The 26,844-nt window shown below is 43.9% G+C and overlaps 3 protein-coding genes and 1 long non-coding RNA gene across 5 annotated transcripts in view; 1 reads left to right on the top strand and 3 right to left on the bottom strand.

Moving 5' to 3' along the window:
• Positions 1–1,284, bottom strand: part of LOC309348879 (DGAT1/2-independent enzyme synthesizing storage lipids-like) — an 89,570-nt gene extending 88,286 nt beyond the window's left edge. Inside the window, exon 1 of the mRNA XM_081874674.1 lies at positions 1,044–1,284. The gene's annotated coding sequence lies outside the window, so the exon portion shown is untranslated. The remainder of the gene's footprint in view (positions 1–1,043) is intronic.
• The window catches only part of LOC309349080, a 95,315-nt gene that overhangs the window by 45,407 nt on the left and 23,064 nt on the right, over positions 1–26,844 (top strand). The window lies entirely within an intron of this gene.
• The window catches only part of LOC309348882 (DGAT1/2-independent enzyme synthesizing storage lipids-like), a 109,276-nt gene that overhangs the window by 63,714 nt on the left and 18,718 nt on the right, over positions 1–26,844 (bottom strand). The window lies entirely within an intron of this gene.
• Positions 15,286–25,826, bottom strand: LOC309348899 (DGAT1/2-independent enzyme synthesizing storage lipids-like). The gene is made up of 7 exons (XM_081874698.1): positions 25,619–25,826; positions 22,756–23,105; positions 21,359–21,523; positions 18,015–18,205; positions 17,121–17,181; positions 16,512–16,651; positions 15,286–15,429 (listed from the first exon to the last, which is right to left on the bottom strand). The coding sequence occupies exons 2-7, from the start codon at positions 23,009–23,011 to the stop codon at positions 15,325–15,327; spliced, it is 918 nt and encodes a 305-aa protein (XP_081730824.1). The 5' UTR covers positions 23,012–23,105; positions 25,619–25,826; the 3' UTR covers positions 15,286–15,324.

The raw sequence follows: 26,844 nt of genomic DNA, 5'->3' as shown, positions 1-26,844 counted from the left end.
TACCTAATATCACTGCCTCTAGAACTTCTTTCCACATGGGTAATGGGGGACCATGCCATAATACTCATTCACCGTGTATTTATCTACAAATTACTAAATCACCTAAAAACCTGTTAGCGTCCCATACAGTCATAACTTGTGTTAAAGTCGCTTCAAGCTGAGCATTTTCAGGTTGTGTTCCGCGGTGACCTGGAAGTAACGGAACGGGTTACTTCCGGGTTTCGCCGCTCGCGCATGCGCAGACGCTCAAGATGACGTCACACGCACGCGCAGAAGCAGCAAATCACAGCCTGCGGAGACGTGGGTTGCGTTCTGCTCAGGATGCGAACGGGGCTCCAGAACGGATCCCGTTCGCATCCAGAGGTACCACTGTAGCTGAATTGCATATTTCTGATTCCCCTCTATTTTCACTACATCTTACAACTAAATAGTATGATAAAATTGGCAAAGGGGGAAGGCTGTGTCATGTGACAAAGGTATTTGAGAGCAGAAGCCGTAAAGGAAGAAGATAAGGAGTCTAGAAATGTTGTGAAATGCTGAAAAGCTGCAGAATCATTTAGCATGCTGAATCACTGTGACTTATCTTGAGGATGACTCATTCTATGTATAAATATTGTATCTGCTTGCAGGCAGACTCAGTGTCTGTGTGTGTGTGTGTGTGTGTGTGTGTGAGAGAGAGAGAGAGAGAGAGAGAGAGAGAGTGTGTGTGTCTCAGTGTGTGTGGTGGATCCTGTGCTCTGCCAAGCCTGTGCTCAATGGAAACTCTGTGTATGCTCTGAAGCTAGTTTAATCTTCTGTTCATTATGCTGTTATTTGCAAATAAGTTTATTTTAACTCAGTAAAGCTTTTATTCTTTTACTGAAGAAGACTCTGCATTATTACGTAAATTTCTGCTTCTCAGTGTTATAAAATTCAAAAACCATAAGAGCTCAAGCTCCTCTCTTTGCGCAGCTATGAAAAACCAAATTTCACCTTACAGGAACTGAGAATTAACACAACTAATAGCACATTTGCAATCTATGAACTTTTTTTTTTTTACTTACATTCCTGGTAAGTTTAAATTGCCTTGGCTTCAGTCACCATTCTGTAGAAGCACCAGAAGTCCTGTCAGGTGCACTTTTTCATAAGCTAATTTCCAGGTGTAATGAGGCACGTCCGTTTCTGTAGTGGCTTGAAGAGACTGTGATGGGTGGTGCCATTTGTATGAAGAAATGAAGCATTGTGAAAATGAGGGAAGGCTTAGGGAGCTGGCTGCTTGGAGGTTGTGGCCATTTGTAATCAAACATGAAATAGGGAGTCACACCTACAATAGCATTCCTATGGCACAATAACATATTGGGTCACAGAGTAAAGGAAGGAATTGTGACAAGTGTGTTCTCTCCCTTTCATGGTAGTCTCTCCCTTCCAGTCTGTGAAAGCACCTGAATCCTGTCTGCTGCACTTTTTCGATGTCTGATTTCCAACCGTATTGAAACACGTCTCTTTATGTGGTGATGTCAAGAAACTGTGAAAGGTGTGCCATCTGTATGAAGAAACTAAGCATTGTGAAAAAGGCTTAGTGCGCCAGCTGCTTGGAAGTTGTGGACATTTGTAATAAAACATTAAATATGGAGTCACACTTACAATAACATTCATATGGCACAATAACATATTGGGTCACAGAGTAAAGGAAGGAATTGTGAAAAGTGGTACAATATGTATGTTGTGTAATACACAACCTGAACAACATGTTCTGTTGCAATATTGAATCCTAGTGCATAAGTGAAAGCTCTTTCATTGGCATGTGACTCTTTAATTCTACAGCAAATGAGGATTTTGTTAACACTACTGGGTTTGAATACCAAATCTCAAGTAATCATCCTCAGAAATCAAGTCTACTCCAATAAATTGGGCCAGTCACTTGTGCTCCAGGCATTTTCTGAGATCTCCAATACCATCTGTTTGATCACTGATATTAAATCCTGCCATGCTGATTTTACTGCAGGCAGCTGGTTGAAAAGCTTCTTCAGGGGTTGCCCCTGCAGTATGCATTGCTTGATCAGGAGCAAAAAAGTTCCAGGTTGACATGCTTTGACATCAAAGGGTCTCTGGTATTCGGTACATGTTCAGTATTGTCAGGTGGAGGCGAAGGAAGTCCAGCATGCATTTGTCAATTGTCAGAGCAATGTTTGCATACACATATGATGGTCTGTTTTACTCTCTTTTCAAGAGGAGTGGTATTCCTTGTAACAGAGTAGTAGTATTTTCCTGTATTAAGTGTGATTTGTCAACAGGGGAGAAATAATGTGATAGCTTGCCTTGTTTAATTTGTTTGACATGACTAGTTTATTCTAATTTTCTCTTTTGCAATCTTCTAATGATTATTATTATTCACTCCCCCCCTTACAATCCTTTATCACCAGCTTTTCAAGATTTCTGAGCATTAATAAAGCATCTCACCTTCCTTATCCGCAAAAATGCTGTGTCATGCAGTACTTTGTCTGTGATTCAGTCACAAACACATTAAAAACAAATATCCATGGGATATAAAAGGCAAATAGAACTGGAACAATCTTCCCTAGTCACTTCATGAATCACTTGAAGAAGAGTTAAAACCAATTAAAACTCATTAAAATCACTTAAAACCTACTAAAAGGCAGATAAAAACCACAGGCTTTCCAGAGAAAAATTGTTAATTTGTGGGTTGACATAGCAGACGACACAGCTATTTCTCCAAAGCAGCTGTTTATTTTGTACGCTGGAACAGAACTAAGCTAAGGAGCTCAGTCAGCCTGCTTATATAGAACTCCAGAACAATGTAACTGTCGCCATTTTCTAAAACTATCCAATCACTGAACGTCACTTTTCGATCCTTCATTTGCATACAAAACTATCCAATCACTGAACGTCACTTTTCGATCCTTCATTTGCATAACTATCTACAGTATCCCCCTGCTGGCCCAGGGTGAGAACTTCAGTAATTAACACCCCTCCCCACTGAGATAAGGCGTTAGTTACAATCGTAATGGTTTCCTTATATACAGCACTACACGTAATGGTTCAATTAGGCACAAAAGCATATCAGTTACATTTCCCATACTTAGACCAACAGTGATACATGTCCAACAACATAGTCCTTTAAATAAGTTGGGCGCTTGGAAACTCTGCCAGACCGCCGGGGACTGGTAGCCAAGTCCGGGGGGCCACACAATTCTTGCTGAGGCTGTGGTGCGACCCTAGGTGGCGTTGAAACCAAATCCCCTGGATCCGCTGCTGTGGGTGGAGCCTCCGCAAGTGGAGTGGTTTGAGTCTGTGGTAAGTCTGGCAGACCCTCTGAAGCGGCTTGGTTCGGCTCCACGCTAGCAGTTTGCGATGGAGGTGTAGGTGGAGCCTCGCCATCTGTAAGTGTCTGTTCTGGAGCCACGAGCGCAGTTGAGGGCACCACGGTAGTGTCCAAGTCCCCAACCCTGCGCCTAAGCTGGTCTATGTGCCGGCGCCACAAGGGTCTGTCTTCGAGTGCCACCTGATACGAGCGAGGTCCAGTGACTCCCACTACTGTGGCTGGCACCCAAGGAATGTCCCCCACATAGTTCCGGGCAAAGCCCTGGTTTCCTGGAACAAATGACCGTAGCACGTTGGGACAGCCTGGGGGTTTGGCCACGGCAAAGTCCGGGTGCAGCCGGTCGAGCGGTGACCTGAGGCGGCGGCCCATAAGCAGTTCAGCAGGACTCCGCCCTGTGGTCGCATGAGGGGTGATGTGTTGCACGAACAAGTATTTGGCGACCCGCTCGTGCCAGTCTCCCCTCCCGTCCAGGTGCGCCTGTGCCTCTTTTGCCGAGCGCACCATTCTCTCCACTTGCCCGTTGCTGGATGGATGAAAGGGTGCCGTTAGGGCATGGTGGATGCCCAGTCCCAAAAGATACCGCTCAAAAGTGCCTGACGTGAACTGTGGTCCGTTGTTGGAGACAAGGACATCAGGACACCCATGCATCGCAAACAGGCCTCACAGCACCCGGATGATGGCCTCAGTAGTGGTGGAGGGCATCAGGGCCACCTCCAGCCATTTGGAATAGGCGTCCACCACTACCATAAAGGTCCGGCCGTGAAAGGGGCAGGCCAGATCGATGTGCACCCTCGACCAGGGTGTCTTTGGCATCTCCCAGGTGTGTCCCTTAGCTGCCGGTGGTGCAGGCCTCGATTCTTGGCATGCTTGACAGGCAGACACCCAGGCACTGATGGCATCGTCCATGTTAGGCCACCAGACGTAACACTGAGCCAACGCCTTCATTTTGACAATTCCCAGGTGGCCAATGTGCAGAGCCTCCAAGATGCGTTGACGGAGACTTTGGGGAATCACGACGCGGTCTCCCCACAGCAGACAGCCGCCATGAGCCAAGAGTTCATGTTGTCTGGTTGCGAAGGGCTGGAACTCTGATGCAAAAGGCCCTTGTGGCCATCCCCCTCCACACCCAGTTAAGCACACGGCTGATGGTGCGATCATGGGCAGATGTGGATGCCACAGTGGCAGCTGATACAGGCGCTGCCGGAAGATCCTTAATCAGGAGGAGCGATGAAGTAGGAGCCAGGTCTTCCACAAACGCTGGAAGAAGGCAATGGCTGAGGGCGTCGGCATGGCCCATCGATTTCCCCGGGCGATGGACGAGCGGGTAGTGGTAGGCAGCCAGGAAAACAGTCCATCGCAGCATGCGCGGCGAGAGGACCGGTGGAGTTGGACGATCACCGGCAAGGAGGCCCAGGAGCGGCTTGTGATCAGTGATGAGGTCAAAAGTCCTGCCATAGAGGTATTTATGGAACCTCTTCACACCAGCCTCAAGTGCCAGTGCCTCCTTGTCGAGCTGGCTGTAATTCTGTTCCGTCAGAGATAGCGTCCTGGAAAAGTAGGCGAGCGGTACTTCTCTTCCGTCTGGAAAACGGTGACTAAGGACAGCGCCAATGCCAAAAGGTGAGGCGTCGCAGGCAAGGACCAGTGGCCTGGATTCACTGGCCAGCACACTGTCCGATGAAAGGAGAGCCTTGTCCACGTTGAAGGCCGCCGTCTCCCAATGACCCCAGGACGAAGGCGTCTTTGTGCTGAGGAGTTGGTGGAGAGGCTCAGCCACCGTGGCTTTGTGGAGCAGGAACATGTTATAAAAGTTCAGCAGCCCCAGGAACGCCTGCAACTCCGTCTTGTTCTTTGGGATGGGGGCCTGCTGGATAGTGCAGATCTTGGATGTGATCGGGTGAAGGCCGGAGGCGTCGATAAGATAGCCCAGGAACTCTACCTGTGGAACAGCAATCTGGCACTTCTCCCTCTTTACCTTGAGCCCGGCCTCCTGGAACCTGGTCAGCACGGTGCGGAGGCGCTCGAACAGCTGCTGGTGTGAGTCTGTGGACACCAAGACGTCATCAAAATATGGTACCACGCCCGGAAGCCCTTGCAGGAGATGCTCCATAAGGCTTTGGAAGATGCCAGGAGCCACACTCACCCTGAACTGCAACCGGCGGCAATGGAATGCCCCTCGGTGGGTGACGATCGTCTGGGCTTCAGCAGTGGCATCATCGACGGGCAGTTGTTGATAGGCTTGGGCAAGGTCCAGCTTAGCGAAGACCTTACCCTCACCCAGGGAATGCAACAGGACAACAGGAACCGGATAAGCATGCTGCTGAAGTGCCTTGTTGATCGTGCACTTGTAGTCAGCGCAGATTCTCACCGACCCGTCTGGCTTGACAGGCGTGACGATGGGGGTTTCCCACTTGGCGTGGTCAACCGGCTCCAAAACTCCTTGGGCGATCAGCTTGTCCAGTTGTTTGTCCACCTTAGCCTTGAGAGCAAAAGGAACCCGGCGTGGCTTTAGCTTGATGGGGGCGACTTGTGGATCAAGACTAAAGGAGATGGGCGTACCTGTATATTGCCTCAAAGTGCCGTCAAAAACCTCGGCAAAGTCTTTGACCAGACCCTCAGTCTCTGCGTTAGAGATGAAGTTGATGCCGGTGACTTTCAGGCCGAGGGCATCAAACCAGTCTAGCCCTAGGAGGCTTGGCCGCTGACCTTCAACCACCACCAGCCGGAGCAGGCCCGAAAAATCCTTGAAGGCGATCCGGAACCGGCCAACGCCTACCACGGGAATGTCGTTTCCCTGGTAGTCTCTCAGGTGTACGTGGTGAGAGTCGAGTTGCCTTTTGGACACTCTGGGTACCAGTCTTTTGATGGTGCTCCAAGACACGATGGACAGGGCAGACCCGGTGTTGATCTCCATGTCACATGGAGCTCCTTCAATGAGCACCGTGACGTTCAGCTTGTGTCGCGTAGGTGAGTCGGTTTGGCCAATCGTGGTTCCAGACGGGCAGCAGCAGTTGGTGAGAGCGAAACAGCTTTCCTTGGCAGACTGGAGTGAAGACTTGGACTTGCGAGTCGGTGAAGGGGGGGTGTCAGACGGAGCCAATCGGCAGACCTTAGCGATATGGCCCCTTCTGGAACACTTCCGACAGATGGCGTCTCTGAATCGACACTTGGCATGGGAATGGTTGCCTCCGCAGCCGGCACATTCCGGTTGGCCCTTGGCCTTCTGTTGGAACTTCCTGCGCTCCCGCTTTGTCTGGTGCACGTCATCGTCTTCACTGGAGGATGCCTCATCACTGCTGGCCTCTTCGTGATGCACTGGAACTGGCTTCCTAGCAAGACGTGGGCTGCTGGACTTGGGATCTCCTGGGCTTCTGAGGCCACAGCCTCCTCAATGGCTTTCTGTAGCGTGAGGTCTGGCTTGGCGAGGAGACGCCGTTGCAGATGGATGTCCCGGACCCTGCAGACGATTCAATCCATCAGGGCATCGTCTAAGTCTTGGAACTCGCAGTGCATTGCAGCCTGTCTGAGGGCAGTGGTGTAGTTGTTGATTGACTCACCCTCTGCCTGGTTCCGGTGGTAAAACACATGGCGGGCAGTAATCTTGGACGGCTTTGGCGTGTAGTGGTTTCAGAGCTTCTCTTGGATCGTGTCCCATGGTGTTGCCTGGACTGCTTCAGACCCAACCAATGCTCGGGCCGCCTCAAACACCTCAGGCCCACAGAGGCTGAGGAATAGGCCCCGCTTCCGTTCCTTTGATACTGCTGTCAGCTCGTTGGCTTGGAGGTAGCAGTCGAACCGAGCGAGGTAGGAATCCCATGATTCAGAGGCTGGCGCAAATGGCGGTAGAGGCACAAGTGAAGCCATGATTCCGATGCCGGCGTGAAGGGCGATGGATGGAACACAGTGCTCTAGCCAGAACAGTCAGCTCTGAATTGGTTCTGTCCAGTGATTTCGCTCAGTGATTTCGCTCTGTGATTCAGCTCAGTGATTCAGCTCAGTTCAGAGGATGGCCGCATCTGGCTGTGCTCTGATGTCCATCGATCCCATCCTCGTCGCCAGTGTTAAGTTGTGGGTTGACATAGCAGACGACACAGCGATTTCTCCAAAGCAGCTCTTTATTTTGTAAGCTGGAACAGAACTAAGCTGAGGAGCTCAGTCAGCCTGCTTATATAGAGCTCCAGAACAATGTAACTGTTGCCATTTTCTAAAACTATCCAATCACTGAACGTCACTTTTCGATCCTTCATTTGCATAACTATCTACAGTATCCCCCTGCTGGCCCAGGGTGAGAACTTCAGTACATAACAGAAATGTTGCCTTGCAAGCTGTTGAGTCCCGTCCAGGCACTGTTCTACTTCATCGCCAGACACTCCTGAGAATATGAGAGAGCCCTGTTTGCTTCAGTGTTGAGGAAGGCACTTGAGAGTGTTGAGGATAACACTTAAGAGCCAAGCTGCCAAGTGCCTACCTTATTTCACGATTCTATAGCAAGATTTCAACAGAGGTGGTGAGCATGCCAACTTGAAAATTCCTGAGAGTATTCAGGAATCCACCAGATGCCATAAGTCTCTGGGAACAGACCACCTTAATGGATCCCCCCGCCTTATAGAGGGGCACTGCATCATCACTTCAAATGTCACCATCAAATTATCCATCTCAGACAATGGGCTCAGCACAAACCTCCCTACCAATGAATCTCTATCTTCCTACAAGAACCCCTCTTCATTAGAATCGTTGGTTGAACTGACCCAAGCAGGATGATTAAGGTCTGTGTGGAGATAAACTTTAACCAAAAGTATGCTTTATGGAGATCGAGAAGCAATAAGAGCTTTTGGAATGGTGCAGCAATTAATTCGGAGTCGCCATCTTGCCAAAGGATTTATAGCCGGGAGGAGGAACGGACTTATTTTCAGACTGCATTCCTGGTGAATCTTCTCAGAGGTTTTGAGAAAGGAGGCAGATTGGTGAAGATTAATGACACTAAGACTGTTTTGATGTATGGAAGTGATGTTATATGGAAAACGTCTGGATATGGCTACTGGATAAAAAAAATATATATCCACGCAGGATTACAAACTGTTCTAACCAGCTTGCGGAGACTATCAGAGGTCACAAAGAGAAAGGAAAAATATATGAAAATAACAACAAGAGATGTGGAAAAACAATAAGAAAGGACTGGATAGTACTGTGAACATCATAAGGTTAGATTTGTGGACATTAAAACAGCAGTAAGAAGCAAGAAGTTGATTGGATCTCCTTCGGAACTTGAAATATGGGTACCCCCAACAAAAAATTAAAATTCGGCCGTGTAATTTGGAATTTATGTAATTTGGTTTGATTTGATGTGATTGGTCGGTTAATAAAAAATTATTCTTAAAAAAAAAGAATCTCTATCTTCCCACTGCCTTGGAGAGACCTGAACTAGGGTATGTTCCATCTCATATTGGGCCTTTAATTTACTGAGATGGTCTCATGGTTGCCACAGAGGCCATGAAGTCTGAGCTGACCCAGGACATACAGGTTTTATGGTTTCTTCATCTGTATGAAGAAACCAAGCATTGTGAGGAAGACAGAGGGCTCAGTGACATAATGTATGGAGTCACACCTGTATTAGGATTCATATTTCAGAATAACATATTGTGTAACATAACTCCAGTTATTGTCTAAGAATTAAAGGTAGAAGCAATTACAATTAAAAAGAAAGATAAGGAATTAGAATGGGCCACATATAAAAATCTGATTATGAAAAAGACAATAAATTGGTAATTAAAGATTATGAGGAAATTAACCAATACCTTACGGGTTGGATCCAATACCATCAATTGCATGAAGTGTTCAGGACAGATAAGAAAAATGGTTTCTCAAACGAACCTTCATTATTAGAAAAAGTGTTATTATAAAACAAAACCAAGATAATATCAAAAATGTATGATACATTATTGAAGTTGGAGGTCAAAGACGAACAGGTCAAGGAAGTAATGATCAAGTGTGCTTTAGATATTGGGAAAACCATTAACTTAACAGCATGGGAAAAACTATGGAGAAAGAACTGGAAATTTACAGCCTGTGAAGTATTGAGGGGAAACCTAATCAAGATGTTTTATAGATGGTACTTTAACACCTACCAAAATAGCTAAAATGTATAAGACAAAAACAAATCTGTGCTGGAGGTGTGGTAAAACAGAGGGGACACATACATAATTAGTAAAACAGAGGGGACACATATATGTTTAGTGGACCTGTGAAAAAATCAAAAGCTTCTGGAACACAATATATGACGAGCTTAAAAAAATGTTTAAGTATAACTTTATGAAAAATACAGAAGCTTTCTACTAGGAATAATGGACACAGGTATAGCAAGAAAAGATCAGAAACTATTCCTCTATGCCACAGGAGCAGCAAGGATCCTAATTGCTAAAAACTGGAAAAAAGACACAAAAAAGAATGGCAAGACAAACTGTTAGAGTATATTGAACTGGCTAGATTAACAGAGGCAATTAAAGATCACACTAGAAAAGAGTTTCAAAAAGCATGGGGAAAATGCAGAGAATACTTCACAAAACAGTGCCCTAATATACATACCTGGACTTGTTTCGATTAATGTCTGCAGAAGACTTTGTGGATATTTAAGTTATAATTAGAAAAATCTTAATAATTATTCATAAACAGTTTATAAGAAGTAAATAAGGAGGCCAGATACAGGATAAAGGAAGTCTTTTGTCTCGTTCTTTATATTGTTGTATGTTATGCTTACTGTATGTTATGTTCACATTTAGTGTGGGTGGATTGTGTATTGGGGGGTGGGGGGTTTATGTTATGTTGTAAATAAAATTCCAATAATAATTATTTTTTAAGGTAGGATTTGTGACAAGTGTGTCACCTCCCTTTCCTGGTAGCTTCTCTCCCTTCAAGTAAGGTACAAGCAGTGCCGGATTTACAATATTGAATCCTAGTGCCTACGTAAAAGCTCTTCCATTGGCACTTGTCTCTTTAATTCTACAGCAGGCTGCATATGTGGATTTCATCAACACCTTCTGTGTTTGAATACTGAATCTCAAGTAATCATCCTCAGTAATCTATCCTACTCCAATAAACTGAAAGCTTAGAACTATAACACATTCTTTTGAAAAGCAGGTTTCTCCTTTTCCTACTTATCCTGCTCCAATAAACTTGACCAAGGCCAGTCAGCCCAGTCCCAGGTTGTGGGAGCAACGACGTTGGAAACCTGTTTCTGCCAGCACCCAGACCTGTTTTTCCAGAGTTCCTGACCACGCCCAGCTTCTTGCTTTGGACCCCGCTTCGCCCATGGTGGACAGTCTCCAGACCCTCGGCCCAGGACCGGACTCTGACCACGCCTCACGGTAACCCCCCCCCCCCAGGACCAGCACATCCGCATGCATTTGTCAGTTGTCAGAGCAATGTTTGCATACACATATGTCTGGCCAAAATGGCGTCCGGCACTCTTCTTGGCTGCGTCACTCCTGCTGTCCGTGCCGGTAAAAACCTCTTCCAGCTTCCTTAGCTCTCTTAGCAGAGTTTACACAGCGGGGAAAGCTATTGCTTTGTGTGGGAATAAATCAGACTGCAATGCAGGCTTTTCTCTTATCTCCAAAGTCTTTATTGCATAGAAAAACATCGTAAATCAGCCCGGTGAATTTGCCGGCATCCTCTCCGCTTCTGGGCAAAAGCGAAAGAAGAAAGACACACAGAGAAACACTCCCCTATGTGAATATAGCCACGCCTCAGAATGTGAGACGTCACTCAGAACTGCTTAACCCTGTAAGTTCTGATTCTCCTCACAATATGATGGTCTGTTTTACTCTCTTTTCAAGAGGAGAGATATTCCTTGTAACAGAGAAGTAGTATTTTCCTGCATTAAGTGTGATTTGTCAACAGGGGAGAAATAATGTGATAGCTTCCCAGATCCCATTAATGGGATACACCAGTCTTTGGAGGGGCAGGCGAAGACAATGGATTGCCCCAATGCCCAAGCGAGCAGACAGCTTGCCGAAAAACACTTACATCTACATCCACGCCCTAATACCTTCAATTATATCTGGCAACCAAATATTGTTTCCTGATAAGGAAAGATGTGCGCCATCCGGCCTAAACAGGGTCTCATCTGAGAATGTGATCTTGGGGTGGTACAGGTTGTGCAATGTCTGCAAGTCCTCGATTATAACCCATGTTAGATCAATACCCTTGTGTTGGCCCAAATCATATCCCCCCAAATGAATGAGCAAAGCATCCAGGGGCCCTTGGGACTCAATTCTTGCCAAGAATAAAAGCATAAATTCTTGCAGGTGTGGGCTGCTTAAATGGCCAGGGGGTGGACCTGAAGGAAGCCTTCCTGCTCCATTGGCACTGCCCCCTGGCACAGCCCAAGTCCCAGCCTGCATCCACATTCACCAAAGCAGGGTGCATGCCAGGATCCGGCTCCTGATAAGCCCCCACCACCTATCAGAAAGGGCACCAAATGCATGGTTCCCTCTTTGGGGCCCCAGTGGATCCTCTACCGTCCTGCAATGCTGCCACACCAAAAGGGGTGAATGGACGTGTGCTCCAGGCATTATCTGAGATCTCCAATACCATCCGTTTGATAGTTGGAATTAAATTATGCTGTGCTGATTTTACTACAGACAGCTCGTCAAGAAATTTGAAGCATTGCCCCTATTAAATCTCCAGCAGCTAGATGCCATAGACAGCCCTTTCCTAAACAAACGTAGTCGAGTACAGTAAATTCTAAATAATATTTTTTGTTGTATGACTCTTAGTCTAAGGTCCAGATACCCTCATGTTGTAGAACTTAGCACAGGTTCTCATTGCTTGGCCAAGATTGACATCCCTAATTCATTATTCCGCTCCTCTCTTAATATTTCCCTATCAAACTGGTATGCTTATAATAAACACTTGTATAACGTTATAGTGGTTTGTTTGTTTTTTGTTACATGTGAGTTGATCAGCTGTTTTAATAATTCTGGAACCTCTGAGGCTGTAAAAGCTGCTGGTCCATAGATGGTAGCTATGGAGTTTTATGCCAGTGTCAGTTGAGTAGGTTCTCTTTCTGTATATTTACTGGTTTACATTGACAATGAGAGAAGATTGGGGGCAGGCTGTGTTTATTTGCCTTTTATTGCCTCTGATGAACTACAGTGAGATTTGTTTGAAGTTGCAGAAGGGTGTGTGTGAAATATTAGGTCAAGTTAGCCATATTGATCTGAATGCTGTTGGTATATCCCTGCTATCACTGATGTCAATTTGAACTGTGCGTGTAACAAAAGGGAGCCATACCAGAGTGAAGGTGTCCTCTTTTTTTTTGTCTTCATGTCAGTTTTAGTAGCCTAAACCCACCCAGAGTAGGTGGGTTATAGCCTCTTTGTGGTGTAAGTGAACATTATTGTTTTGGAAAATAGGGCCAATTCTGGAGTGGGTTCCAAGACCTCCTTAGTTATGTTACATATTTTTTGTACGACTGCTGTCCAAAAGGGTTGGATTCGGGAACATTCCCACCACATGTGAAGGTATGTGCCTGTAGAGGTACAGCCTCTTCAGCATTTTGATAAGGTTCCTGGATGTATTAACACCAATTTCCTCAGGGTCAGATGCCATCTATTGATAAGTTTCAAAGTGAGTTCTCTTCTTTTGGCTGAGATGGATTTAAAGGGAGGTTTGGACCAAATTGTAGTCCATTGGGTAGAGTTTATTTCATAACCTATGTCATGTTCCGATTGTTTTTTAATTGTGTCAAGTGAGATTGCGGGGTTGTGAAGTAGTATTTTGTATATTGCAGATACCACCCCCCTACCATGTCCCTCTGCTGACAAAAGAAGGCTTTGTTGTTGTTTAGGGATGTGTGCAGTTGATGGTGCATTAGCCAGGATACTTAAATGCCTCCTAATTTATCCTGCAATTCCTGTGTTGATATGGGTTTATTGTTTTTGTAGAAGTCTGCAAGACAGTATAGGCCTTTGGTTTGCCACGTTTCTATGTCAAAGTTACAGATAGGTAGCCGTGTTGGTCTGCCATAGTTAAAACAAAACAAATTCCTTCCAGTAGCACCTTAAAGACCAACTAAGTCAGTTCTTGATAGGTAGCCGTGTTGGTCTGCCATAGTCAAAACAAAACAAATTCCTTCCAGTAGCACCTTAAAGACCAACTAAGTCAGTTCTTGGTATGAGCTTTCGTGTGCATGCACACTTCTTCAGATACACTGAAACAGAAGTTTCCAGACCCTTCTATATAGTGAGAAGGTGGGGAGGGGTATTACTCAGAAGGGTGGTGGGAATGGGTGATTGGCAGATAGCTTTGATGAGCCTGTTGACGACTCTAAACGACTGCAATAGGTTTAGACAGTCAACAGGCTTTAGACTTTAGAGTCGTCAACAGGCTCATCACAGCTATCTGCCAATCACCCATTCCCACCACCCTTCTGAGTAATACCCCTCCCCACCTTCTCACTATATAGAAGGGTCTGGAAACTTCTGTTTCAGTGTATCTGAAGAAGTGTGCATGCACACGAAAGCTCATACCAAGAACTGACTTAGTTGGTCTTAAAGGTGCTACTGGAAGGAATTTGTTTTGTTTTATCTATGTCAAAGGTTTGGGCCGCATGACTGATAATGGATAATGAGACAAGGGGATTAGTGGGGATGGGCTTGGTGGCAATGTGCCTACTTTTTCTTTCCAGGCCTTTAGCATGGATAGTGTGAATCCCCCTTCAATGAAGAAACCTCAACTCAAGCAGCTCTGATAGGTGGCCATCCAGCCTCTCCCATAAGGCAGCCAGTTTGAATCTTCCCCCCTCAGTTTACCCCATTTCTCCCTTTTGTGGCACAAAAGCGAGAAACTCATGTCTGGGAGAGGGAAGGCAATCCTGCTTTCTGCCTGCCATAGCGCTCACTCTCTCTCACTCAGTCTCTCTCACACACACACAAAAGTGGGGACGGAGCAGGACAATATTTTATTTCCTACTTTTAAGTAAATAACTGTTGATTCTTTTTATGGCTGTGGCTGCAGGAGGCAGGGGAGACTTAAGAAGGGCTGTGTAGAGGAGCGAGCAGCATGCGCTTTAAAATCACAGGCAGCAGGTCCTCCCCAGCAATTGCCTCTAGCCCCTTGCAGTGGCTGGACTGCGGAGGGGAGGGTGTGGGCATGAGGAGTGATCAGGAGGAAGGGAGGAGGGAGCCCATTTGTGAAGGAAGGAAGCTGCAGGCAGGCAGGCGAGTACCTTCTCAGGCTCCTTCTGGTGATATGTCACAAGCTCAAAATGGTCATCGGGATATGCTCTTCAAACTGGTTTCTAAAGATTTATTGATATATTGCGCAACCCTACCTACCCCACATACAAACTGTTCAGCTATGTCTGCCCCCTGCTCTTTCTCTAGCACCCCACTCCATCTCAGATTCTGATCCCAATTTCAGTAATCCTCAGGTTTAAGATGTAAGTCTGGGACAGTTTTCTTTAGCTGTTTAACTGCACGTGGATTGCCGAGACTCAGATTCAAAGCTGAGTTGGCTGTTTTTGTTAGATCAGTCACTTTTTTCACCAAGCCTGGCTATATTTTTATGTTCTCTACTTTTCTTGCTATTTATGAAGACTTGCTTTATAGGGCTCAGATCATGGAGCACCCTTTTATAAACATGAAAGAAGTGCCACTGTTTTAATACAGGTGATTTATAGACATTACTCTTTCACATGTAATATTATTTCATGTTTCAGTTAAATACTCGCCTTCCCGTTATACTCTTTGATTCTGCTTCTACTAATGCAAGTTGCCCCAAAAAGGGGAATTCTAGGAGTATTGCAGGATAGGGCAGAAATGCACTTGTACGTCTTCCAAACACAGGACCTTCTGCACACACAGCAGGTGCTGAGCTACTGAGCTAGGGACCCTTCCAAATAATTCATATACAATCCAGCACAATTCTATGCATGTTAACTTAGCTTTGATTACATTATTATTAATTTTTCCTGTTACAAACATATGGTTGGTTTATATGGACTAGTTGGCTTTGTCATGCTTATCAAATCGTTCTAAAAGAGCTCTTAATATATTTCCTGGCCTTTTTTGGTGCCTATCCCGAAGATTTTCAAGTGCAGTCTTTGCCTGTTGAAAGAAAAACAAAATAGATATTCACAGTTATTAATATCAGTGAGGAAAAAGCAAAAGGCATCAGAATCTGTGGCATCCAGAATCTCCTTCTTTCCAGCAAAAATGTAAATGTAAGTAACTGAATTTATTTTGAGGGACGATGCTGCAAATGTAAATCCAGTCATTTGTATTCAGAGATGTGTTGCGTGAGAGGCCTTGTGTATCAACACTCAAGAGCGGCTTTTTAGGCATGGAGGGTTGAGCAAGAGGAGCCAGGGCCAGCAAACTCTACAATACAACCACTCATCTCTCTATGAATCCAGCCCATTTTATTCATGCTTACCCTGGTTTTCTCATTTAGGAAGGCCCCAAAATTGTTGACAGCCCTAACGAAAAATGTGTTGGAGATTCAGGGTTGGTAGCTCATTGGATTGGAATCATGGCTGTTAAAGAGAGCGGTATCCAACAGTGCAGTTTGGCTCATGCAACACACATCCATGTGTACAATGAATTGTCTTCCCCTTCAGCCCTCTCACCACCCTCAAAAATTGGCACTGGGGTGACTTAGAGGGACCCTCTATAGTGGGGGAGAAAAAGTTCCATTGTGTGAGCAGATCTCTCTTTGTGCTGCACTAGATAAAATGCAGTTTCTCCTATTTAATTAGTCTGAACAAGTTAAGAAGAGGGAAAACTGAGCGAGGAAAATAATGCACAAAAGTGTGTATAATGAACCCTATCTCTGGTCATATAGAATGAGGAAGTGAATACAGTGGAACCTTGGGTTGCAAATGTGATCTGTGCGGGAGGCACTTTTGCAACCCGCAACATTTGCAACATGCAGCACCGCATCTGTGCACGCACGGGTCGCGATTCGGCATTTCTGCGCATGTGCAAAGCGCGAGCGCCGAAACCCAAAGAAGTAACCCATTCCAGTACTTCCGGGTTCGGTGTGGTACACAACCCGAAAATGTGTAACCTGAAGCATCTGTAACCTGAGGTACCACTGTACGCAGAATACAATTTAGAACTGAAAGAGAGAGAAACAAACATGGAAAAAATATTCTGCTTCTTTACTTCCAAGTGTAGGGTTCACTTACTTTTTCAGCCAGCTCTGTGGCAGTTATATTTGGATCATATGGGATGGGTTCTCCAACATATGTCCTCAGTTTCACTGGAAGTCCTCCATAAGTGGGAAGGAGTACACGTCGAGTTTTCTCATACAGCCATTTTGTCAGCCCTGTAAAAGAAAGTGACTGCATATCAAATTGGACCTTAGTTAGCATTCTGTTAAGCAATTGCAATCAATCCATCCCAAGGAGGAAGAGTTAAATAATATGAGTACTTGGGGAAAGATATGCCACATATTCAATCAGCTCTTCTCATCTCTTGGCAATTGGGATCATAAGTCGTACAACAGACTGCAAAATATGGTTTGTTTCCTGATCTGTTCCTGTCTATGTTGGGCTTCCTACCCCTCTTATAGATTACAGCTTTGTTTTAAATCTAATAGAAAACTAAACAAAGGCATATTTACTCAATACTGAGGCAGGCAGCACAGATAAGTGTCCATGGAATAAACTCTGCTAGTAGGTAGGAAAAAGATAATTGGTTTTTTTTAAAAAAAAAATAGTCTATTGCCTGAAAAATGTATATTGCCTGAAATTGGATCTCTTGCTCAACCAAGAAACATAAGATATTTAACTCACTTGTCTTTCCGAAGCTCCTGTACGCTTCACAACTGTTTAGTGTAAATATTGGGATGATGGGCTAGAAGAATGAAAGATGAAACAAAAATGAAAGAAAGACAAGAACTGGATAATTACTTCGCCCTGACCACCCCACCTTTATTTTGTTAAGGACAAAGAAGAATGCTTCACATCTGGGATTATTAGGAGAAGCAAGTCATAAATTATGCAACAGGCTTCAAAATATCTATTCAAATATCTCAGATGAAGAAACTTCACAAGTTGTTGCTCAGATTTTCAGGAATTGAAGAGAGAAAAAGGGGGTAAAGGCCATTGTCAGGGATGACTGGTGAGTGCTAGAAGAGATAAGAGTCCGGGAAACCAGCCATATTTACAAGATTTATTGGTTTCTTTCTGCTATTTACACGGAGCTCTGAGAGTCAGCCTGCATCGTGGAGAGTCAGTTGCAGAGACTGGAGAAGCTTTAGCTTTCTTCCAGCATAACCACTTCCTGAACCTACCCCCTTTCATTCCTCTGTTACGAGAGTGGCTGGGCCCCTGAAGCTGCTCCCCCCTCTCTGATTCATTGCTTTCTGTCAGCCCTTCGTCACCCTCCTCGTCCGAGGAAGTACAGCTGCTAAGTAACGGAGACTTTTCTCTGTAAGTCCCCATTCTCTTCCCCCTTCTCTGCCTCCAATTCCCTGACAGCCATTTTTCTTATTAAATGTTATTGATTTCAGTAGCTTTTTTAAAAAGCAGTGGTGGGGAATCCATAGCTCTCCAGTTATCATTTGACTCCAAAACAGGATATTTGCCATCCTTAGCTATGGAGGATGCTAGATCAAGGCTGTCAACACATTACTTCATATCCAGGATAATTGTGAGGGCAATGCAAATTGCCCAATGATCACTCACCACTTTCGCCTCCAAAGCTAGCCGAGCGAAACCTGTGCGGTTACCCCACATTAAGCTGTAATCATTACTAAAGTTTGCTTCTCTAGATCCACCAGGGGCAATGCCCAGTAAATGGCCTTTCTTCAGAATTTCCACACATTCAGCATTTGTGAAATCTCTCAATAAGATAACTTCATAAAACGTCTTCAGCCCTAAAAAAGTAAGCCCCAAAAAGAAAAATGCATTTTACAAAACTCTTAATGAGGAAATAGTGTGGATACTATACAAGTGTCATACAAGTGTCATTATTCCAAAGATATTGCTCTATTACGGATCAACTAGGATTTCATGGAAGGGGGACTTTATGCTAGTTTCCCTTTTCTTCACATGTTCTGGCAATAGCCTTTTTTGGGGGGGGGGAAGCACACAGAGTGAGATTGCGTGCTGAGGTGAGCACATTTTGGACAAGTGTTCCTCAAGTCTGTAGTACAACAGATTGATATTCTAGTTTGCATCATGATAAAAATACAGCCCATAGTGCCTTGCTGGATAATACAAGTCTTCAATCCCTATAGGCTGCATGGGTTTTGGATACAGTGGACATTCACACATAGACAGATACAGAGAGAGAGAAAGAAAGAGAGAGAAGAGAGAGGAACCTGCCTCCACCAGCAGAAGCCCATCTTTTCACCCAGACAGGGGGTTAGATGCTCCATTCATTTACCCAGTGGAATGCCCCCCAACAGAGCTCTCTGTGCTACTGGGCCTGTTTGGGCTCTGACCTCACTTCTTTTGCTTTATTTTTAAAATTGACCTATGTTTCCTGGGGTGGCTGCTGTTTGATAATGGGGGGGGCAGTGGAGGACCATGTACACTGTGCAGCAAGGATGCCACATGTATCTGCTTGCAGTGTCACTTGGGGGCATAAAAACTGTGCGTGGGAGAGCTTGATTGACCATTTTTTAATCGGTTGGGGTTGCTATGAGAGCCGTGGGCATGTATATGGGCTTCTGCTCTTTTCCTTAGCTGTAGCTCCCACCCCATCCCAAGTGGTGTATGAATACAGCGAACTTTTTCACAGGTGGTTTACTAGTGAACAGGCTCCCAAACAGGATTCCATTCTTTGCATTGTTCTTCACAGTAAGACATATCCATCTTTATTAGTGATTGATTGAGGGGATCATCAACTTGGGGACCCAGGTTTTTTTATACCTTGTTCTATTCTGGCATTAAAGGCAGCAGCAATTATTATATGAGAACCTGTAGACGTAGTGGAGAAATCTAATGACACATTATCCAGATTCCCCCCCATTTTTTCATCCCTGAGGAAGAATGTGGACAATTGTACAAGAAAGCATGAAATTTCTTTATGGTAGCCTTGAGATTACTGGAGTAAAAAATGGCATTCTTGTAGACGTTTTGAGGTCAGTTAATGTTCACCTGCAATCACAGTTTAGGCCAATATCTCTATTAAACTGTGATTACAAACTCTTTGCCAATATATTGACACGCAGGCTTAAAGAAGCCATCAAAGAAATCATTCATCCAAACCAGACAGGGTTTCTCCCAGGAAGACAAATTTCGGGAAATACCAGAAACATTGTCAATATTTTGGAATATCTAGAAACTAAAAGTGATAAAAAGGCAGCCTTGTTATTTCTTGATGCAGAGAAGGCCTTTGACAATGTTTCCTGGTATTTTATGAAAAAACAGACAGAAATAAAGGGACTAGGAGTAAAATTTAGAAATGGAATTGAAGCAATATACCACCAACAAAGAGCTAGGCTTCTAATAACATAATAACATAATATAAATCTAGGCAAGAAAATATAGACAATATAAGCAATATAATGAGAATGATTGGTAGTTTTACATTTTAATTTGTTATTTAATTGTAATATATTGTATTTTTCGTTTCTTTCTTTTTTCCTTTTTTTTACCCTTTTCTTTACTTGTATTGCTTTTGCTTTGTATGATTGTTATCTATGTATATATGTATGTGGGATATTAATAAAGATTTCTGTTCTAATCCTGAAGCAAAGTTCTTAACCCGAGGTACTATTTCCAGGTTAGTGGAGTCTGTAACCTGAAGCGTATGTAACCCAAGGTACCACTGTATAACCTGATAAGATTTATTCAAAAACCTCACAAAATTATAGATTGCATTTCCTCATAACATCAAAGCAACTCCTTAAAGTACTGACGAAGATAATATGGAATAATAATGTAGAATTGTGGAGGGTGGTGATACCAGCCCCAAGGAATGATTTTGTCCTGGGAATGTGCTGCTATATACTTGCAATTGAAATTTTTCAACCCCCATTGTAAATTCATTTGGATGATGTAGACCAGGCATAGGCAAACGCGGCACTCCAGAAGTTTTGAGACTACAGTTCCCATCATCCCTGACCACTGGTCCTGTTAGCTAGGGATGATGGGAGTTGTAGCCCTAAAACATCTGGAGGGCCGAGCTTGCCTATGCCTGATGTAGACCTTTGCAGTATGAAGTTTAGAGGCCAATATAATATTGACAGAGCCAGTGGCGTAGGGTGGGGGTGCAAGGGAGGCCAGCCGCACCGGGCGCAACATCTGGGGGGGGCACACTCGCCGTCTCTGGAGTCGCCGAAGAGCCTCGGCCGCAGGCTGTAGCAGAGCCCCATGGCAGCAGCCCAGGCAGCAGTAAGAAGAAGCTGGCAGCGGCGGCAGGTTAGGGGTTAGGGGCGCAAATTACTTGCCTTGCCCCTGGTTAGGGGGCGCAAATTACTTGCCTTGCCCCGGGTGCTGACAACCCACGCTACGCTGCTGGACGGAACCATGCTCGGCCTTGCATTGGGTTATTTGGCTTGACATTCACATCGGTTTGTGCTCGTCAAGTCACGTGCCCAAGATTCTAGGAACAAGCAGGACATATTCCTTCCAGTCCTTTCCTCTGAGGCAATGTTGCCTGTAAACATGGCCAGGAAAGGGGAGTAACCTGTTTTCTCCTGCCTAACAGTAGTTTGATTTGGCTAGTTTAATTTGATTTAAAGATCCTTTAGACCCTTATACTTAATAAATATGACATTTTCTTCATAATACTGTGCCCCGAGTCTTCCTTCTGGTGTGTTTTCTGTTAAAAAATGCCCTGAAGAAAGAAATTGGAAATAATTATTCATCCTTCGTTCAATCTGTTTAATTTCAGCAGCTTGGTAAGAAATAACCTTCCCCTCCACTAACTTACTCTTTCACCTACTGCTGCTATTTTATTTATCTGTGTTTTTTTCCTGCTTGCCTGATACAATGTTTTATATATTAGAGCATTGTTTTATGTCATATTTAACACATGTTTAATGTAAAAATACATAACTTAAATATAAATAAGTTACCTGGGATCCCATACAGGGCATGATCAATTACTGAATGGCACAGTTTCCCTTTCTCTCTAAAAATTTTTATCAAAAATAAGGTATAGCCAACAAGAACATTTGAGTGATGATAAATAACAATTCCTGGTCCTTTAGGGAGATGTTCCATGCCATAAATTTCATAACCTGAAAATAAAATGAAACAAATAATATTACTTTGTTGCAAGGTAAATAAAATATCAAAAAAAATTACTGGAGAAAATCAATATGGTTCAAAAAACTGAAATTTAGGTAAAAAGCTCTCCTATATCCTTCAGCTTTCTAGATACTGGCTGTCATCCACAGGTAACAGGACTTTCTCTGTGGTCCTCCCAGAATTAATGGCGGGAAGGGGAATTTCTCCTCTCATGGAATGTTCCTTCCATGCTTTCTTCCAGGCGCAGTCTTTGATTGAGCTATTTTCTGTTTTAATCTACTTTTAGCTTTATGCATTATTATGATAAATGTTTTGGAGATTTTTAAATTTTATTTTAAGGGTAGTATTACCCTTCCGCACAGGACTGCTTTGGGAAAGAGCTATCCAAGGCCTGGAGTACATTTATCCCCTCTCCCTAAGAGCTCCAACTTCAGGCATCTTCAGACCATTTTCGGAATCACTTACCAAGCTGCTTCCATGACAGATGCACCCCTAATCATGTCATAAGTCATTACAGGGTCTCATGCTTATGGCCCAGACTTGGTTTTAGTAGTGTATTTTGGATTTGTACATCAACTCCTAAAGAAATCAAAGTCCTCTAGGAAGCATTCAGAATATAGGAAGAGTCCTGCTGATCAGGCCAAAGGCCTCTATAGTCCACCATCCTGTTTCCCGCAGTGTCCCTCTAAAGAGTAGCCATCACCACATCCTGTGCTGGCAAATTCCAACGTTTATGTTTCAGAGCTACCTTGTGGTTTATCATGCTCAGGAAAATCGCACCCACAAAGTCCCACTATACAATGTTATGTTAATCACATTGGCTGTGTACCCAGTGCACACTTAAAGCCAATCCCTCTCCCTTTCCACAATCCATGAAACTATTTTCAAAGGGTTTGCTAATTGTATCTCTGTGAGGTGTAAACAACATTCTCCAGGTTTCTTTTGGAGAGGAGGCATGCTTTAAATGTGATTAAATGTATGGTGTTTATGCAGCCACCAATTGACCCTTCTGTAATATGTCTTGATTTCATACCTCATAAAAAGTTTTTTTTCCTTTATCATTGTTTATTACATATATAAATACCCATGCCTGTGTTTTGATCCTTATGGCAACTATTGTTCCAGTGCTTCAAACCTGAAATTCTGATGCTCAGTCCTCAGAGCCAGAAATTATATTGGCTCATAAATTGGAATTATTGGTATGAAAGGAACATGTACTCACCATGCCATATCTTTCCAACTAGCTCCGCAAATCGACCCAAAGTATGCCTTGGCTCGTCCCAAAATTTGCTATAAAAATCATTTCCTTGGTGGTTATTCATCTTCTTGTAAGCATTGAAGTAAAATGAGATAACACAGCCAACAAAATAAAAATATAACCAATATGAATAAATCAAAATCGGAAGCAGGAATAACCACAGAGGGTGAACCACAAAGCTCAGGTATTCTTCCAAATAAGTAAAACTAATCCAGCTCATGGTTTCCTGATCTGAAGCACAAAGCGTATGCCAATGAAACAAATGAATCAAGTGAGTTTTTCCTCAGTTTTGATGCTTCCCCCCCACTGTTTACCTGGAAAACAGAAAATGCAGTACATCAGTGTGAACTGTCACCCCAGAGCATTCATAGTTACATGAAATCACATGCTATTTAATATTTTCTTAGTTTTTCCCACAGTAACTAGCCAAGTAGACATATTGTTTTTCCAACATTTATCGTGGGGGTGGACAAAATTAGTAATGCATGATCATCATTTATTTGTTTGTAAAGCAGGCTGGTTTCATTTCACAGCCGAAGTGTTAAAGTCTTCTGGACTGAGAGCTCTGGCACTTGCAGAACTTTGTTAGCCACTGGAATTTGCACTTGCTGTGTAGAGTTTGCCTCAGCAAGTACAGTGGTACTTCGGGTTACAGACACTTCAGGTTACACTCTGCTAACCCAGAAATAGTACCTCGGGTTAAGAACTTTACTTCAGGATGAGAACAGAAATAGCACCACGGCGCCACAGCAACAGCAGGAGGCCCCATTAACTAAAGTTAAGAACAGTTTCAGGTTAAGAACGGACCTCCAGAACAAATTAAGTTCTTAACCTGAGGTACCACTGTACTTAATAAGCCGAAACGTCTTCAGAGAGTGAAGACTTCTTGTAACAACTGCAAAGAATGTGTATATATATAGTGTGTGTCTTTTTGCCCCCGAAGTAAGAGCTCTCTCTGCTACACAGTTGTTTTCTACATTGAACCTAACCGCTTGACTGAACTTCTGCAGCGCTCAACACTCAACAAGGAGGGTGGGGAGAATGGGGAGCTGAAGTTTGGAATCATTTTGGGATACACTACAAAGTGCCTCTTTCTGGGGATGTCATGGGGATTGCCAGGTGAGAACCAATGCTGTTGGATTCCACCTCTGGAAACCAAACCCTACCTAATATCACTGCCTCTAGAACTTCTTTCCACATGGGTAATGGGGGACCATGCCATAATACTCATTCACCGTATATTTATCTACAAATTACTAAATCACCTGAAAACCTGTTAGCGTCCCATACAGTCATAACTTGTGTTAAAGTCGCTTCAAGTTGAGCGTTTTCAGGTTGTGTTCCGCGGTGACCTGGAAGTAACGGAACGTGTTACTTCCAGGTTTCGCCGCTCGCGCATGCGCAGACGCTCAAAATGACGTCACAGGCACGCACAGAGGCGGCAAATCACAGCCTGTGGAGACGCGGGTTGCGTTCTGCTCAGGATGCGGACGGGGCTCCGGAACAGATCCCGTTCGCATCCAGAGGTACCACTGTAGCTGAATTGCATATTTCTGATTCCCCTCTATTTTCACTACATCTTACAACTAAATAGTATGATAAAATTGGCAAAGGGGGAAGGCTGTGTCATGTGACAAAGGTATTTGAGAGCAGAAGCCGTAAAGGAAGAAGATAAGGAGTCTAGAAATGTTGTGAAATGCTGAAAAGCTGCAGAATCATTTAGCATGCTGAATCACTGTGACTTATCTTGAGGATGACTCATTCTATGTATAAATATTGTACAGTGGTGCCTCGCAAGACGAAATTAATCCGTTCCGTGAGTCTCTTCGTCTAGCGGTTTTTTCATCTTGTGAAGCAAGTCCATTGACGGCTTAGCGGATTAGCGCTATTAGCGGCTTAGCGGCTTTTAGCGGTTTAGCGGCTTTTAGCGGTTTAGCGGATCAGCTGATAAGCGGCTTAGCGGCTTAGAAAAGGGGGGAGGGGAAAAAACCCGCAGGAACTTGCAAGACATTTTCGTCTTGCGAAGCAAGCCCATTGACGGCTTAGCGGATTAGCGCTATTAGCGACTTAGCGGCTTTTAGCGGTTTAGCGGTTTTTAGCGGCTTAGCGGTTTAGCGGATCAGCTGATAAGCGGCTTAGCGGCTTAGAAAAGGGGGGGAGGGGAAAAAACCTGCAGGAACTTGCAAGATATTTTCGTCTTGCGAAGCAAGCCCATAGGGAAATTTGTTTTGCGAAGCGCCTCCAAAACGGAAAACCCTTTCGTCTAGCGGGTTTTCCGTCTTGCGAGTCATTCGTCTTGCGGGGCACCACTGTATCTGCTTGCAGGCAGACTCAGTGTCTGTTTGTGTGTGTATGTGTGTGTGAGAGAGAGAGAAAGAGAGAGAGAGAGAGAGAGAGAGTCTCAGTGTGTGTGGTGGATCCTGTGTTCTGCCAAGCCTGTGCTCAATGGAAACTCTGTGTATGCTCTGAAGCTAGTTTAATCTTCTGTTCATTATGCTGTTATTTGCAAATAAGTTTATTTTAACTCAGTAAAGCTTTTATTCTTTTACTGATGAAGACTCTGCATTCTTACGTAAATTTCTGCTTCTCAGTGTTATAAAATTCAAAAACCATAAGAGCTCAAGCTCCTCTTTTTGCGCAGCTCTGAAAAACCAAATTTCACCTTACAGGAACTGAGAATTAACACAACTAATAGCACATTTGCTAAGGTAAGAAGAGACTGGTTGGTTGAGATTTCTGCATTGCAGGGCATTGACTAGATTATTCTTGGAGCCCCTTCCAACTCTACATTTCTATGAATCTATGGACTTTTTTTTTTTTTACTTACATTCCTGGTAAGTCTAAATTGCCTTGGCTTCAGTCACCATTCTGTAGAAGCACCAGAAGTCCTGTCAGGTGCACTTTTTCATAAGCTAATTTCCAGGCGTAATGAGGCCCATCTGTTTCTGTAGTAGCTTGAAGAGACTGTGATGGGTGGTGCCATTTGTATGAAGAGATGAAGCATTGTGAAAATGAGGGAAGGCTTAGGGAGCTGGCTGCTTGGAGGTTGTGGCCATTTGTAATCAAACATGAAAAAGGGAGTCACACCTACAATAGCATTCCTATGGCACAATAGCGAAACTAATTAGGTACTTAACCCGAGGTACCACTTTACAGATGAAAGAGTTCTGGCTTGGGCATGGGGCAATCAAAATATTTCCAGCCCAAGGAAACTAGGATTCCAGAAGGAGAGGTCAAAGTTAGAAACAGAATTGTTAGAACCCAATACTAAGAATTTGTCTAGAATGTATAATTTGCTGCTAAAATGGAACACACAGGATGAAACGGTTAAATCAGCCATGATTAAGTGGGCACAAGATATTGGTCATGATATTATGTTTGCTGACTGGGAGCAGTTATGGACCACAGGTATTAAATTTACGGCGTGTAGTGCCCTAAAAGAGAATATAATGAAAATGATCTATAGGTGGTACATGACCCCAGTCAAGCTTGCAAAGATATATCATTTGCCCAATAACAACTGTTGGAAGTGTAATGAATGCGAAGGAACTTTTTATCATCTTTGGTGGACCTGCCCGAAGATTAAGGCCTACTGGGAAATGATCTATAATGAAATTAAGAAAATCCTTAAGTGGACATTTGCAAAGAAACCGGAGGCTTTTCTCTTGGGCATGGTAGGCCAAATGGTTCCAAAGAAAGATAGAACATTTTTTATGTACGCAACAACAGCAGCAAGAATTCTTTTGGCAAAGTATTGGAAGACTAAAGAATTACCTACTCTGGAAGAATGGCAGACCAAGGTGACTGAATTTATGGGACTGGCAGAGATGACCGGCAGAATTCGTGACCAGAGGAGAGAGACAGTGGAAGAAGACTGGAAAAAATTCAAAATCTATCTTAAAAATTGTTGTAAAATTTCGGAATGTTAAGATGTCAAGGGATTGGATATAAAGAATTACAGCTGTAAAAACTTAAGCTTAAGAAAATTTTAAAGAGAATTAAATATAAAAATGGATGAAGGATTGCTAAAAATTTTTAAAACAAGAATGCAGT

This window comes from Podarcis erhardii (assembly GCF_964252035.2).
Source record: "Podarcis erhardii genome assembly, chromosome: 8".
Taxonomy (NCBI): domain Eukaryota; kingdom Metazoa; phylum Chordata; class Lepidosauria; order Squamata; family Lacertidae; genus Podarcis; species Podarcis erhardii.
This window is presented reverse-complemented; position numbering and strand designations above follow the sequence as displayed.

What these genes read in the sequence shown, in the direction of transcription:
- LOC309348899 (XM_081874698.1), bottom strand. Translation starts at nt 23,011, where the DNA reads ATGAGCTGGATTAGTTTTACTTATTTGGAAGAATACCTGAGCTTTGTG. An exon ending in TAGCTTTGGAGGCGAAAGTG is followed by an intron (nt 17,182 to 18,014) that starts GTGAGTGATCAT and finishes TCATTCTTCTAG; the next exon opens with CCCATCATCCCAATATTTAC. An exon ending in CAGGAGCTTCGGAAAGACAA is followed by an intron (nt 16,652 to 17,120) that starts GTGAGTTAAATA and finishes TTTCTTTTACAG; the next exon opens with GGCTGACAAAATGGCTGTAT.